This window comes from Brassica oleracea, chromosome C9, assembly GCF_000695525.1.
Source record: "Brassica oleracea var. oleracea cultivar TO1000 chromosome C9, BOL, whole genome shotgun sequence".
NCBI classification, from domain to species: domain Eukaryota; kingdom Viridiplantae; phylum Streptophyta; class Magnoliopsida; order Brassicales; family Brassicaceae; genus Brassica; species Brassica oleracea.
In genome coordinates, this window is record NC_027756.1 from 14,108,580 (window position 1) to 14,123,918 (window position 15,339).

The 15,339-nt window shown below is 31.4% G+C and overlaps 1 protein-coding gene across 1 annotated transcript; it reads left to right on the top strand.

The window, feature by feature from the left end:
* The first annotated feature begins 8,398 nt into the window (after positions 1 to 8,398).
* Positions 8,399 to 13,071, top strand: LOC106318718 (phosphatidylinositol 4-phosphate 5-kinase 8). Its single transcript, XM_013756826.1, has 10 exons — positions 8,399 to 8,583; positions 8,915 to 9,098; positions 9,180 to 10,250; positions 10,313 to 10,480; positions 10,623 to 10,788; positions 10,939 to 11,049; positions 11,137 to 11,324; positions 12,122 to 12,282; positions 12,371 to 12,536; positions 12,623 to 13,071. Exons 2-10 carry the CDS (start codon positions 9,088 to 9,090, stop codon positions 12,900 to 12,902), a joined length of 2,322 nt encoding a protein of 773 aa, XP_013612280.1. The 5' UTR covers positions 8,399 to 8,583; positions 8,915 to 9,087; the 3' UTR covers positions 12,903 to 13,071.
* Positions 13,072 to 15,339: the final 2,268 nt, after the last annotated feature.

Genomic DNA, 15,339 nt, shown 5'->3' on the forward strand with positions numbered 1-15,339 from the left:
TTTACGCTCGATATGGGGTTTAATACAATGTGTTTTCTGTTTAGAATAATAATGGTACGTTCATAAGTTTGGGGAATTCGTCAACCATGAATATCAACATAGTTTCTAAAGAAAATAATCCTTCATTAGAGAACCTTAAGAAAAATCATGTTTTGTTTTTGCTAAATAGAAAAACCATGTTGTTATCGTAAAAAAGTTTTGAAACATTGTGTTAGATGTGGGTTTATTATGGGCTTCCAACTTAAAACCAATTGGTAATGAGTGGATTAGCTCTAACTCTTTATCTAGTAGTAGATTAATTCTTATATTTCCGATGTGGTATGTTTCTCATCAATACCCTCCCTCACGCTCAGACATCTAGGTCTGAAGCGTGGACAATGTGAGAATAACATCCACAGAGGGCCCAATATCGGTATAGTAGTAGTAGTTGTAGTAAATTAGGTCAAAGGATCTTGTCGCTCTGATACCATGTTAGATGTGGGTTTATTATGGGCTTCCAACTTAAAACCAATTGGTGTTCATGTTGCGGAAGCTAAGGCCGCTTGTGCAATTGCAATTGCTTGCGTAATAAAGTAATCCGGAAGTGACGGCTTTTGTTGTCTTCAATGGAAACAACGGCTCCTTTGATATGAATGAAGAAGAAACAGCCTTATAAAGCTCCATTGTTTGAGTAGTAAGGTAGTGTGTTGGCTCTTGTAGAAGTGGATGATGAATTGCTTGAGAACGTACTCTTCAAGTCAAATCTTCAAACTGGGTCTATAGAATAGCAGGAGTTGTTGATGATGTTAACGTAGAAGTAATATCTGCCATGCTTCTTTTTTTTTCAGGAGCATGGTGATGTAGTAGTAGATATTGAAAGAGAGAAAAAAATAGGTCGAAGAATCTTCTGCTCTGATACCATGTTAGATTCGGGTTTATTATGGACTTCCAACTTAAAACCAGTTGGAAATGAATGGATTAGCTCTAACCCTTTATATAGTAGTAGATTAATTCTTATATTTTCGATGTGGGATGTTTCTCATCAATACCCTCCCTCACGCTCAGACATCTAGGTCTGAAGCGTGGACAATGTGGGAATAACATCCACAGAGGGCTCAACATCGGTATAGTAGTAGTAGTTGTAGTAAATTAGGTCAAAGGATCTTATCGTTCTGATACCATGTTAGATGTGAGTTTATTATGGGGTTCCAACTTAAAATCAATTGGTAATGAGTAGATTAGCTCCAACCCTTTATATAGTAGTAGATTAATTCTTATATTTCTGACGTGGGATGTTTCTCATCAATACATTGTGTTAAGCTGATATGTACATATATTTGATGTAAAATATATAAAACTCTAGGTGTGACAGTATAATATTTACGGAGAAAATTTTTATTCTAGATATATACTTACTCTTAGTTGAGTCAAAAAGTTGTGATTGGTCGAATATATAGACTTTTATTATTTATTCTACCTACTGTCTATAAACAGAAAAATGTACAATAAATTTTAAAATTCTATAAGAGTAACATGATTTTATTCTGAGTTTTTTTCTTTTTCCTCTTTCCATTTTTTTTTATTTTCCTCTCACTTCCACCATTTAATTTGCTCTCTTTTATTCTGAAGTTTACCAATCACGCTCTTTGAGTGTTTTTCTCTACCTTCCGATACGATCAAGCCTCGTGGTAAAATGTTGATTTGAACATTAGTGGATCACAAAAGTTCCACATCAATTAATGCTCCCCAATTTTTAACTTATTTGTTGTTTATATTCGATGATAATTCACTATAACATATATAGATTTAATAAAATGCCAAAGTCTTTTTTTTCTTTGAGAAAAACAATAGCTTTAGCAAATAATTTTAATACGTTTTCACATCTATTGTCTGAGATCTTATGGTTGAGTGGGAAAAGACGGATTTGAGATGTCAACATGTTTTATATTTGATCCATCTGGTGTGTAAAACTTAGTCGCATAAGGGTTTATTGGTAGAAGCTATAGCTTTATTTTTTGTTTACCTTAGAATCATTGTTGTCAATTTTTAGCTATAGATTTTATCGCGTTAGAATTTTTAATGTAACATTTTAGCTATAGTGTTTTTTAAAATACGATTGGTATAACTTAGTTGTAGATTGTATTATATACAAGCATAAAAAAATTATTAATAAATACATCATAAGATTTATATAATTTCTAATTCTAATAATTAATAAAATTTTAATTTTAATTTTTTCCATAAAATAGACTAATTTAAAATTTTAATAAAAAAAATAATTTGACATAGTACACAGATACATAACCATAAGAATAACAATAAGATATGAATTGTCAAATCAAACTTAAAAGCAAAAAAAAAACAGATGGATGATACCCCTGTTCTAAAACTCGGCCGCCTAGGCGTTACGCGTCCTTTTCCGCCCCGATTTATGCCAAATCGGTTTAAAAAATCGGATATCCGATTTGTTTCCGCCTAGACCGCCTAAATGACCGCCTAGCGGCCTAAATGACCGCCTAGCCGCCTAGGCGGCCACCTAATCTATTTTTTTTATTTATTTTTTATTTTATTTTTTTTATTTTATTTTATTTTTTTTATTTTTAATAATATTTTATTTATTTATTTGATCTAAAATTTTATAAATATCATTTATATTCATAATTTTGATGAAAATTACACTATATTAAGTTTATATATTCTATTTGTGTGTTTTATACAATCTTAAACATGAAAATGTATTAATGTTATACACAATTAAAGATTAACATATTTTATAACTTAGTAAACCATCTAAAGATTCCGCCCCCCATAATTTCCGATTAATCCCCGATTTTCTCTTTAGGCGCTAGGCCCAACCCGACCGCCCGACTAGCGCCTAGCGCGTTCCCGAACAGGGGATGATACCAAGAACTAGGGTTTTAGTGTTTACAAATTAATATTGGAAACTAAGCTGTAGATATATTGTTCTCTAGAACTTTTGTACGGCCGTAAGTTTTAAGCAATGCTATAGAAACAAAAAAGTTAATAAGGTCTGAATGCTGTCAAATTAGTGATGTAGGTATATTAATAATGCTGCGTGCAGTAGTTTCTACAACATTAATTAACCAATCACCACCATAGTTTAAAAACACCTACACAAATATGAATTCTTACTTTTAGTCTATTTGTATACCTAAAAATATGGTTTATCCATGAATTATATTTCTCATTAAAAATTAGTATGTACTCTTCCTAGGTCTAGTACCTTTCCTTTTTTGTTCAACCATCGGTCTAATACCTTTAGATTAGTGAAAAAGAACTAAGTCTGATAAATAGGTAACATCAGTTACAAAAAAAAAAAAGATAACAGGTAACATCTGTTGACAAAAAAAGAGGAAAATGTACCTAATGTCTACATATGGATGCAACATACTAGGTGGTGGACAAAATACATACGATCAATTTGTATCCTGCAATAATTGTTTTCTTGTAATATAATAATATTAGGCCGATTCTGCTAGACGACAAAAAATTATTACAACATCCAATTGCTTGAGCTTTATGAATATAGGAATCGAATAGTAGCCGCACCGTAGTAACAAAAATCTTTACATATATATTTGAACCGCACTGCAGTTATTCTACAGTTGTCCTGCACGTTACCATTCGGACCCCTGAAAACACGAAATAGCCTCCTTGCATATATATATATATATATGCGCGAAATTAGCTTTCGTACCTATTTAATTATTTTTTTTTCAATATAGTTATTGACCAAAAGAAAAGGAAAAATCATCATAGTTACAAAGATATATGCATATAGCTTCATTAAAAAAAATATTCTTTCTGTTTCAAATTGTTTGTCGTTCTAGAAAAAAATATTACAAAATAAATGTCAATTTAAAGTTTTGGAGCAGAATTTATTAACCTTAATTCCCTATTAATGTTTCTATTGGTTGGAATTGGTTAGGTATATAGGTAATGATGTTTTTCTATTGAAAATATACAAAATTAAATATATTTTTTAATCTGTGTGCACAAACCTAAAACGAGAAATAAAACGAAACGGAGTGAGTATTTCAATGGAACCCATTAAAATAAGAAAAATTCTATGCCATAGATGTTTGAACTTAAGACACTATATATGTGTAGTCTATCTCAACAAACTAATTAATAACATCTCTAAACCATTTATATATTCTACTCCAAATCACTTCTTTAAATATAGATTGTTATTTATCTTCTATATTTAAAAGAAAAAATTATTTCTCTATATTACAAAAATAAATAGTATTTCTCTATTTTAAAATTTTGAATAAGAGTAAAATTTATCTTTATATTAAATTAAAAATTATCTTTTATTTTTTCTAATGGTAAAATATAAGAAAAATGAAATTTTATATTAGAGTAACATTCACCTTTGTTTAAAAAAAACAAAAAAAAAACATTAGAAATGGTTTAAAATAATTGAGCTACCATGAATCAGATCAATTGGTCCCAACTCCCAACATATTTAATAAAGCTACCGGCCCAACCTCATACTTTACGTGTTATAACAATCGGGTATGAGTGGAATGGTATTCTGGTTATATGTGATGAACCTGAGTGTGGAATTAAGCTACGTAGTAAATCAACATAAATATTTGCGCTAATTGACCAAAATAGTAGAAAAGTCGTAAAAATCTTTTGCATCTAATTATTGATTTTTTGAGCTAAATAAGTGATCTATTGGGACAAACAAAACAGTGATTGACTATTGTTCATCATCTTTGGTGCACAAAAAAGTCCATCATTTCTCTTGGTTATAAAAAAGCATAAAAAGTTCATCATCTTTCGGACCTTGTTTGAATGAAAAAGTTTTCTTTTATTTTATAACAAGATATTCTTATTCGAAATTCAATAAAATTCTGGAATGTATTAAACAAAATATTTTGTTAATCTTTAAAGTTAATTAAGCATTTATAATGGCCAAACATAACTGAAATATCAGTGGAAAAATTAGAATCATGCATGGTTTTCTAACTTGAAACACAAATTTTCATCTATCTTATGAAAATAAAAACCGTGACTTATTTCATTTTGTAATCTTTTAATGGGATCATCCCTTGAAAGATCATGATTTTAAATAGATCTACATTTATTCTACAATAAAACTTAAAAAGCCTCATGAATAAACTATCTACTATATTCGACCAAAATATAACCTATTACTATAATCTTTATAACGTTCTCCATTCCATATGCAACTTTCCGGTTTTATATATTTAAAATCCTATAACTTTCAGTTATTTTATTATATATGAAACTGTATTATATCAAATGCAACCTCTTTATGATTATGACACCGTTATAAACTCTATTCAATCATGAATAGTATAGTTCATATTCAACATTGGTGTAGCTATGAAACCATTTTATTTTCACTGGTGTTTTCTATTTACGATATATATATATAATATGACAAGTTTATTAAAACTACTAGACGAAGTTCATATACAGTCCATTAATCTAAACTTTTAAATATAGTAAACCAATAGTAAATATTTATTATAAATATGGTTGGAAGGCTACATTATGAATTGAAACTATTTAAAACAACTATTTTTTTTCCTTTTTGATATATAATTATGTCTTAAAATCTCCACTAAAATATTTTCGAACCTGGTTTTGCTAAAAACTCGGTTATTTTTCTAACCAGCCAAAGACAATAATTATCAAATACAAAAAAAATCTAAAAAGAATATAACCCACCAGAATATGATAACCAATTTTATTTGTAAATCACTAACTTATATTTTATACATGTTTCTTGTCTTATCACGGAAAAACAAATACATGTGGTGTCTTCATTAATCAGAATTTGGTCAGTTTTTACTTAATATATAATATAGTAAAACAATATATCACCACATTGGATTAACATCACTTTAATAATATTCGAACTTCTATCTCAAATTTTTATTTGCAATCTTCATATTTTCAATTGAAATATTCATTACTAGTATATCTATTTTACTAACAGTCGGATGATAGAATGAGAAATATCGTATTAATGGTCTGTTAATCTTCATTATGAATATATTTATTTTCTAACAATCTTAGTTACGAATATACTAATTATTCATGGCATCAATCATTTAAAATATATTAATTATTACTTTGTAAAATGATAATAAAATTAAAAAGATAAATTCGTGCAGATGCACGAATACATACTACTTACGGTATTAAGGTCCAATTGGTAATGACTGTAGTTTTCAATTTTTTTGCTGTAGAAAAAAATCTATAGACTTTTGTTGTGGCTTTAAATTTTATTGTTGTAGAAATTTATGGAAAGCACTAAACAATTACTTTGAATATTTGGCTCTGCAGAGCACTTGCACAGCAGTAGATTCTTTCAATAGCTGTGATTTCAAAAAAAAATTTAAAGCTTTATTGCTCTGAATTTGATGCTGCAGAAATAAATAGGATTGTGGACATCTAATACAGCAACTACCGATCACCCCTTATAAATTTATAAAATATATTTGTAAATAAAAATATAGAAGATAAACAATCTTATCGAACTATATATACATCCCATATATATAATCTAAAAATGTACATTTTATATTCAAAATTTGGTGAGCTTTAATATATAAGATTGGTGTTTTCACAAATAGTATTACGAAGAATAAAATAGTTGATAATTTCATCGTAACTAAATTTATGATGGGGATTTACAATACACTTTTCACCTAGCTTTATAATCAATGATTTTCTTTTGAGATAATAGAATCATGTTTAAAATTTACATCCCTTCTAATATATGAAGACGAATGCACAGATAAATATAAATAACCATTTAAAGGCTCCAGAAGGTTTTTTTTTTTGATAAAAAAAAGGCTTCAGAAGTTAAACACAAACTTTTTCACATAGGGTAACACAAGATTTAAGTGAGTTATTACTTATTAGCTAAAAACATTTTGTTTATAAAACGAGGATTTAAACCGTAATAGGGCCATGTTGTCTGTGCATTGATATCATTCATTACCATCTAGAATCATCTAGATTTGAACAAGGCATCTTGTATATTAAAACAGAAGTTATAATCTTGATTCATGTGTGATTTTTTTTTTTTAAATAGACATATTCCTAAAAAGTTATGTTACATTTAATATCTAATCTTATCATTTAAATTTTGGACCTACCATAAATTTTTATTGGGCTATTAATAATTGGATTTAAACAATAGATAATCCATTGAATTATAGATAATATAAATTAAATAAATATAATTTAATGTTGTAATACTATACCTCTATAAGATAAATATTTAAATATTTGTCGATACTAACTTTTCAAATTATAAAGATTTTTTTTTTAAATAACAAAAATTATATTATCTAACAATGATTAATCTTTACTATTTTAAACCAATGAAAAAAAAAAATTAAACTATATAGTTTATTTTAAAAATTAAACAAAAACTAAATGTTTAATTATTTACTCGATAAAATAAATCTATGAAGCGAAAATTTTAATTTTTTAAAAGCTTTCTAAATTTGTGAAATGTTACAATATCTTTGAATATGACAATAAAACAATATTTTACTAATCTTTATATATATAATTACGATTTTAATAATGAAATAATAATCCGAAAATATATATATAGAAGAAGATACAGATATATGTGAAAGTTTGAAACAATCTATTTAATGAAAAAATATACAGTAAACTTATTATGTTTTAAAAAATTTTAGACACATATATATTGTAATATATACCAATTTAGAATTGAAAACAAAATATTTATATAAAATTAAATGAAAACAAAAACTTGCGCGGTTGCGGGGATCGAGATCTAGTATACTGTTAAAAGAAATCATACAGAAAAAAACCCTTTTATCAAAAAAAAAAAATCATATAGAATAATATGAATAAACTATGTGACTATTTACTTAGAGATATACTAGTTTTTATTTTGTTGTCTGAAATATTATAATGTATTAGCATTTTTAAGAACAACTTTAAAATGAATTTTAAGAATAACTTTTAAATAATTTTAAAGCACAAATTTATCCGGTTCATATGAACTCAAGATAATCAAAATTTATCTACTACATTATATTGACTTTTTAAAATTATTCTGTGTATGCCCTTTTTCAAAAAAAAAAAAAAATTATTCTGTGCAGAAATCACGTTTTCTGAAAATTTAACTCCACTCATTCGAAGTCGGAGGGAAGTACCAAAAGTTAAAAAAAAAAAACATACTCCACTGTACCAGGCTTTATCAGATCAGATGTTACCAGCCTATAGTTTTTTATATTTTTTAGGTTTTCAGTTTGAATCATACAATCCCAACAAAACGAAAAACAGAGCTTGTAGGCCCCAAAACAGTAAAATAATAAAACTTTTAACAAAACATTGTAAAATGAAATAAAATAAATAAAACAGATCGAAAAGTTCAACTAAAAAAAAAGAAGAAGAACAAGACTCCGAGACTGAGAGAGAGAAGAGGAGGAGCTTGGTGCATGGGCAACAAAGCATTTATAGAAGAAGAGAAGAGATTCTCCGATTGAAGCAACAACAACGAAGACTAATCATCCTTTCTTCGCCTTCTTCCCCAGCTTCCAGGGACTGGTGCGTGCGTATTCCCCGAATCGGATTGCTTTCCTTTCGAATCTGTCTCTTTTTGTTTCTCTAAATCCATCGTGTTACCAGCTCGTGAAGTCATTTGCCGCGTTTCGAACCCGCGATTCTTACTTAATTTCACTTATTTACTTCTATAATAATTACTTAAATCGGATTGAGACTCTGCATGAGCTATTTGATTAATCTTTGTTTTTTGAGTGATGGGTTTGTTGCAATCCGCTCATAAAAGATTAGATTTTTTTTATATATTTTGAAACCATTTGACTAGCTTCATTGTTTAAACCTTGTGTTTTTTTGGTTAAATCTGTGAATTTGACAGGGGTGATTGGTGAATGCCAGCTCCAGGGAGTATCTGTCACTAACGGTGGAAAAATTTAATGATCGGTGTATCTCTGATGTGATTTGCATCTTTGATTATAAGTTATGAATGATCCACAATTATTGAGGGTTATATCATGTGCTCTGTAAAACATCACCTGAGTTCTTGTCAACATGGAAATCAGGTTAGTGCTTTTTTTTTTTTCCTGCCTTTTAACTTTTATTCTTGGTCAGATCTGAACTATGATTTTCGTCTTTTCCCTCAGGCTGGAAGAGAGAGAGTTCTCAAACGGTGATGTTTATTCCGGTCAACTCAGAGGAACTCTTCCTCACGGGAAGGGGAAGTACGCGTGGTCCGACGGGATCATCTACGAAGGCGACTGGGAAGAAGGGAAAATCTCAGGGAAAGGAAAGATCACGTGGCTATCCCGAGCCAAGTACGAAGGTGACTTCTCTGGAGGATACCTTCACGGCTTTGGCACCATGACTTCCCCTGACGGATCCCTATACAGCGGATCCTGGAGGATGAATGTGCGCCACGGTCTAGGAAGGAAAGAGTATTGCAACTCGGATTCGTACGATGGGTCTTGGAGAGAAGGGTTACAAGACGGGAGTGGTAGTTACACTTGGACTAACGGAAACAGGTTCATTGGGAACTGGAAGAAGGGTAAAATGTCTGGGAGAGGGGTTATGAGCTGGGGGAACGGTGATCTTTTTAACGGGTTTTGGTTGAACGGTCTTAGACATGGCTCTGGGGTTTATAAGTACGCTGATGGCGGTTTTTATTTCGGAACCTGGTCGCGTGGTTTGAAAGATGGGACTGGAGTGTACTATCCCGTTGGGAGTAAACACCCGTCTCTCAAGAAGTGGCATCGTCATTTTGGATACAACGACACTGGAAACTTCATCCTCTCTCATGATTCGTCGATAAACTTGGAGGAGCTGCGGAACTCGAAAGCGGTGTCAAGAACTCTTTCGGAGATAACAACGACGAGTGGGCTGGCGAGAAACTCGGGGAGAATGCCTGAGAGGTTTCTTGATGAAAACTGGAGTACCACTGATCCTCCAAGAGATTATATGGGTCATGGGCCTTTATCCAAGTCTGGGCGGTCTGCTGGCTCTGGTGAAAACGAGGGACGCGGCAAGAACCCTATAGTCTTTGAAAGGGAATACATGCAAGGAGTTTTGATTAAAGAAAGGATTATGAGTTCTATTGACATGTCACGCAAGGCTAGACCTCTGGATGGGCCTAAAGAGGTCAGCATTAGCGCTTGTGTGTCCTTCCTTGGGGGGAAATGGAACTATTATCTCATGCTTAATCTCCAACTCGGTATCAGGTATTATCAATGCTTGTACTAGTTTGTTCTTCTTACACAACATAACTTTTGAAAGTTCACAGGTACACTGTTGGAAAAATAACGCCGGTGCCTCGGCGGGAAGTTCGTGCTTCTGACTTTGGAGAAAGAGCCAGGATCACCATGTTCTTCCCTAGAAATGGTTCCCAGTACACGCCTTCACATAAGTCCATTGATTTCGATTGGAAAGACTATTGCCCTATGGTTTTCAGGTTAAACATGTTTTCTTCCTCCATGTACCAAAAAAAAGCTTTAGAATCAACAGAAACAGTAGCATTAAAAGTTTCTATCAATACGTCTACTGTATTCAAGATTACTACTTGTTCCTCAGATTATTTACTGTGCATGTCATAGGAATTTGAGGGAGATGTTCAAACTAGATGCTGCAGACTACATGATGTCTATCTGTGGTGATGATGGTCTGAGAGAAATTTCCTCCCCTGGGAAAAGTGGCAGTATCTTCTACCTTTCTCATGACGACAGATTTGTGATCAAGACATTAAAAAGATCTGAGTTGAAGGTTTGATATACCTTAAACAAAGCTATTATCTTTATTTTTTGTTGTGGGAGCTGATTCTTGGTCCTTTTGTTTTTTTTCTTGTCCCCTTTTAGTCTTTTAGACGATGGAGTCTAGTCTTTGTCTTTACTTGTGTATGTTTTTTTATTGTAGGTTCTACTCAGGATGTTGCCTAGGTACTATGAACATGTAGGGGAGCATGAAAACACGCTCATAACGAAATTTTTTGGAGTTCATAGATTAAAACTCAAGTGGGGTAAAAAGGTAAGAACTTGTTTGGATCTCTTTTATATCTTAAGTCTCATTATATTCCGTTTTTTTTAAGCATGAATCGTTGTGCTGCTCTGATAGGTACGCTTTGTGGTCATGGGAAATATGTTTTGCACAGAGTTGAAGATTCATCGCCGCTATGACCTTAAGGGCTCTACTCAAGGGAGATTTACAGAAAAGAATAAAATCAGAGAAAAGACTACCATGAAAGATCTTGATCTTGCTTATGAGTTTCATATGGACAAGCTGCTGCGAGAGGCTCTCTTCAAGTGAGTTCTCTTCTCAATTCTTTTAATAATAGCTTCATCTGCAGTGAAAAATAGCCTTTACATGTCACCTGATTAGCTGAATGATAATATAATAGTCATTTTGCTACAAAACCTTTAGATTTATGTGCTAAGTGAATTTTTCATATAAGTCTTCTTGCTGCAACTGTTACTGTTTCTGAGAACATCTTATGATCACATCTGACCTGTAGCTATTTTCTAGCACTTGTCCTGTTTTTCTGTTGGATTTGTGAGGGTTGCAGTGTTGAAATCTATATTTTACTCCCTATGGAAGTCTTATCTATATAAGAATAGTAGATCTTTTGCAGGAGAGTAAGTTCTCACTGTTGCTTAAACTTGTTGAGTCCATTTCTGCAGGAGCTGGCTGATATTTAGAGAACTAAGCACTGAATAGTTTTCCTGTACCTCGAAATGGGGTAAAGTAGTTATTTCCAACGATTTTGTAAATGCTTTTAAATAACGCAAACTTAGTTGCAGGGAAGAGGTATACTAAATGCCTTCCTTCAGTGCCGTCTCCACCTATACTTTAGAAATAAGATGTTTGCTATTCTCTGCCTAGTTTTAAGTTCTGGTAACGTTTTTTTTTTTTTTTTTTGTTTTGATGCTTTTCCTGGGTTCCATACTTCCACTAGTGTAATGGTCCTTGAACTTTCATTGTCTTAAATTCTCATGCAGACTTAATTATCTGGATTGTAAGGCTAAGCACAATGAGATCGCTCTAGTTTTGCATTTGTGTTTGTCTAATCTGTTGGGGAACCTCTTTGTTTCCAAAATGGCAGGCAAATTTTGTTAGACTGCTCGTTCTTGGAATCTCTGCAAATCATTGATTATAGTCTTCTGTTGGGATTACATTTTAGAGCTCCAGATCAACTCAATGATATCCTAGAGCCTCCCAATGAAATGTCAGATCAAGAAAGTGACAGTGTTGCTTCTGTTGAAGGTAGTTTGGCCTCAATGGTTTCTTTTTTTAAAAAAGGTTTATCTTCTGTCCAGAGTAGATAAACAATCTCACTGTTGTGTTTCTTCAGTCGGTTTGCCTCGTGAACCATCCATTCCTCCAAAAGGGCTGTTATTGGTTACTCACGAACCTAATTCCGTTAATACTGCCCCGGGACCTCACATCAGAGGAAGTACACTACGAGCATTCGCTGCTGGGGAGAAAGAAGTTGATCTCATTCTACCTGGAACTGCAAGGTTAGTCACTTCCCTCTAACTCGGACTGCAAGTTAATCTTTTGTTCACTAAATGTAACAACCGAACCATTTGGAATCGAACTTCAGGCTCCGGGTACAGTTAGGAGTAAACATGCCAGCTCAAGCACACCACAAACTCCATCAGGACCAGGAGGAATCAGGAACGGTAGAGCTCTTTGAAGTATATGATGTGGTTGTTTACATGGGCATGATCGACATCCTGCAAGAGTACAACATGAAAAAGAGAATGGAACATACTTGCAAATCAATTCAGTATGATCCAATGTCAATTTCAGCCATCGAGCCTACACTTTACGCTAAACGGTTCACTGATTTTCTCCTCAAGGTTTTCCCAGAAACAGCATAGAGAGAGATCAAATGGTTTCATGATTTGACCCGGTCGATATTCTTTCTTTCTGTTGATAAGCCGGGATTTGGCTCGTATAATGTTATTTCGTCTTTTATGTACACCAACATTTAGGATCTTATACCTTAAAACAAATTTTCTAGTATTGAGTAAAAAGTCCTTTCTAACTTTTAGTTTCTTTAAATGGGAATGCTCTATGTTACTGTATTTAAGCATCCAAATTAACAAGCAAACAATGGAAGATGAGTGTGGTCAGCTTCGTCTTGGACGAAAATAATAAAGTGGCAATTCTCTCTGCCACTTTATTTGTTTAGTCCACCATGAAGCTTACCACCTTTCTCCACCAAGAAACTTACCACCTTTTTGATGCAGACAAGAAATCCACGAATGTTTGGATCATAAGGCTGTCAAGAGTTTACAAGCTTAGGTGGTATAAAAAGATCGTCACTGATGTGCGGAAAACCTTTAAAATAAGATTACGAACCAAAGCCTCATTGAATCTGCACAAGAGATAGAGTTACAACTTGCTTTCAAGCCTAGGAATCCATCTAAGTAAAGAAACAAAAGAAATGAAGTAAAAGTGAAAGTTATGTTTTTGATTGATAAAAAAGGTGCCTTTACAATGTAGAAATGAGATGAGCTAGAAGAGACCTACAACGGTCATGAACAAATAAGGAAGCTAGATTATTCAGAATCCCCTAAACATTATTTAAGAAGTGAATTGTACACATGTCATCACCACATTCATATATAACACTAGAAATAGATGACATGGCTCTTAGAAAAAGATGACATGGCATCAGACTATTTATGACATGTATCATTTCCTTATAAAGATTTATATTTTTTTGGCAAGAATTTTTATATATAGTAGTGACTAATAACTCATATATCATCATTCATATAACTTTTCCATATAAATATTTATTTGTGATAAAACTATTAAAAAATATTAATAACTCATATATCACAATTAAAGTAATATATATACATATATCATATAATGAAAACAAAGTTAAGATTAAAAATATAATTTTTACATTAACTTATATATAATATTAATATATATATATATATTTACCAAAATTAATTGTAAATGGGCATCAACAAATACAAAACTAAAGTAGCACGAATCAAAATTTTTTATAGTTAAATGATTAAAAGTTTATTTAATTTTCACTGCTCATCAGGTTAATTAACAAATTAATTTCTAAGTTTAACATATTTTAATTAAGACAAACAAAATGTCAAAATTATTAGAATTTATATTTATTTATATGTATATATTTAAAACTAGATGATAAGATATATATTTTAAAATAAATAATCATTAAATATAATATAATATAATTATAAAAATATTTTTATAAAATGTAATTTAACTTTATTAAAATTCAAAGTAAATCAAATTGAAATAGATAAACCAAATCAAAAGAAATAAGATTACAAGAAAATACGTTTATGATTTTTTTTCAAACCATTGAAATTAAAATATAAAAATAATAATGTTTAAATATAAATTATATTTTTTAAAATAAAAATTATTATATTTAAAATTGTTATTTTTGTTCATTGGTATAGAAAAATTCTTAGTAATACTAGAAATTGAATGATATTTTGCCAGAAACTGAAACAAGCGCATCTTTGACCAAGTGTGAATGCTCCTTTAATGTAATTCTCCTCTGATCTATCTTGATATTTTCTGCATAAATCCATGTAATAAATGTCTTCTTATCCCCTGAGATCTTTCTAAGCCGTGTGTTAGCAAGAGAAGAAAAGGAATGACTCATTTGAACTCGAATGATGAACATTTCCGAGAAAGGAAAGCATGACTAACGAAAGATACGCCTGATCCTCTGTTTTCCGGTGCATATGAGAATTTTTTTTAAAGATTCTTTAAATGTACGAAAAAGTGGAAGCCAGTTAATCCAGTAGTTTGACTAAAGTTTCATTAATGCTTCTACACCAGGAGATCTAAGGTTCAAACCCCAAAAAACGCAAATTATGCAGATTATAGAGAAAAAATGTTACAAGAGATATTCAGCATGTTGCATGGCGTATAATCAAACATGAATCTCATAGGACGGCTTGGAGTGATGCAGTCAGATGTGCATTCTCATATGATGGTAGAATTATCGGCTGTAGAATCGTCTATGTAATATTTCTCAACGTTGTAATAGCATAATTAATCGGACTTTTAAAAAAAAATGTATGAAAAACACTCATGGACGCGTTTGTAGACAATTAAATCTGCGAGCTTCTAACTTAAGCAAGTCGAACGGGTTTGACCCATTTAATAAACGAGATGGATCTTTTCAGTTCTAGGCTTGGTTCTTCATGTTTTTCTGGACTCCTAAAAACTTTTCTTAAAGGTTTAAATTGGAAACCTATAATAAGTCCAAATTTAATACATATGGGTGATCAATAAGATTGATAA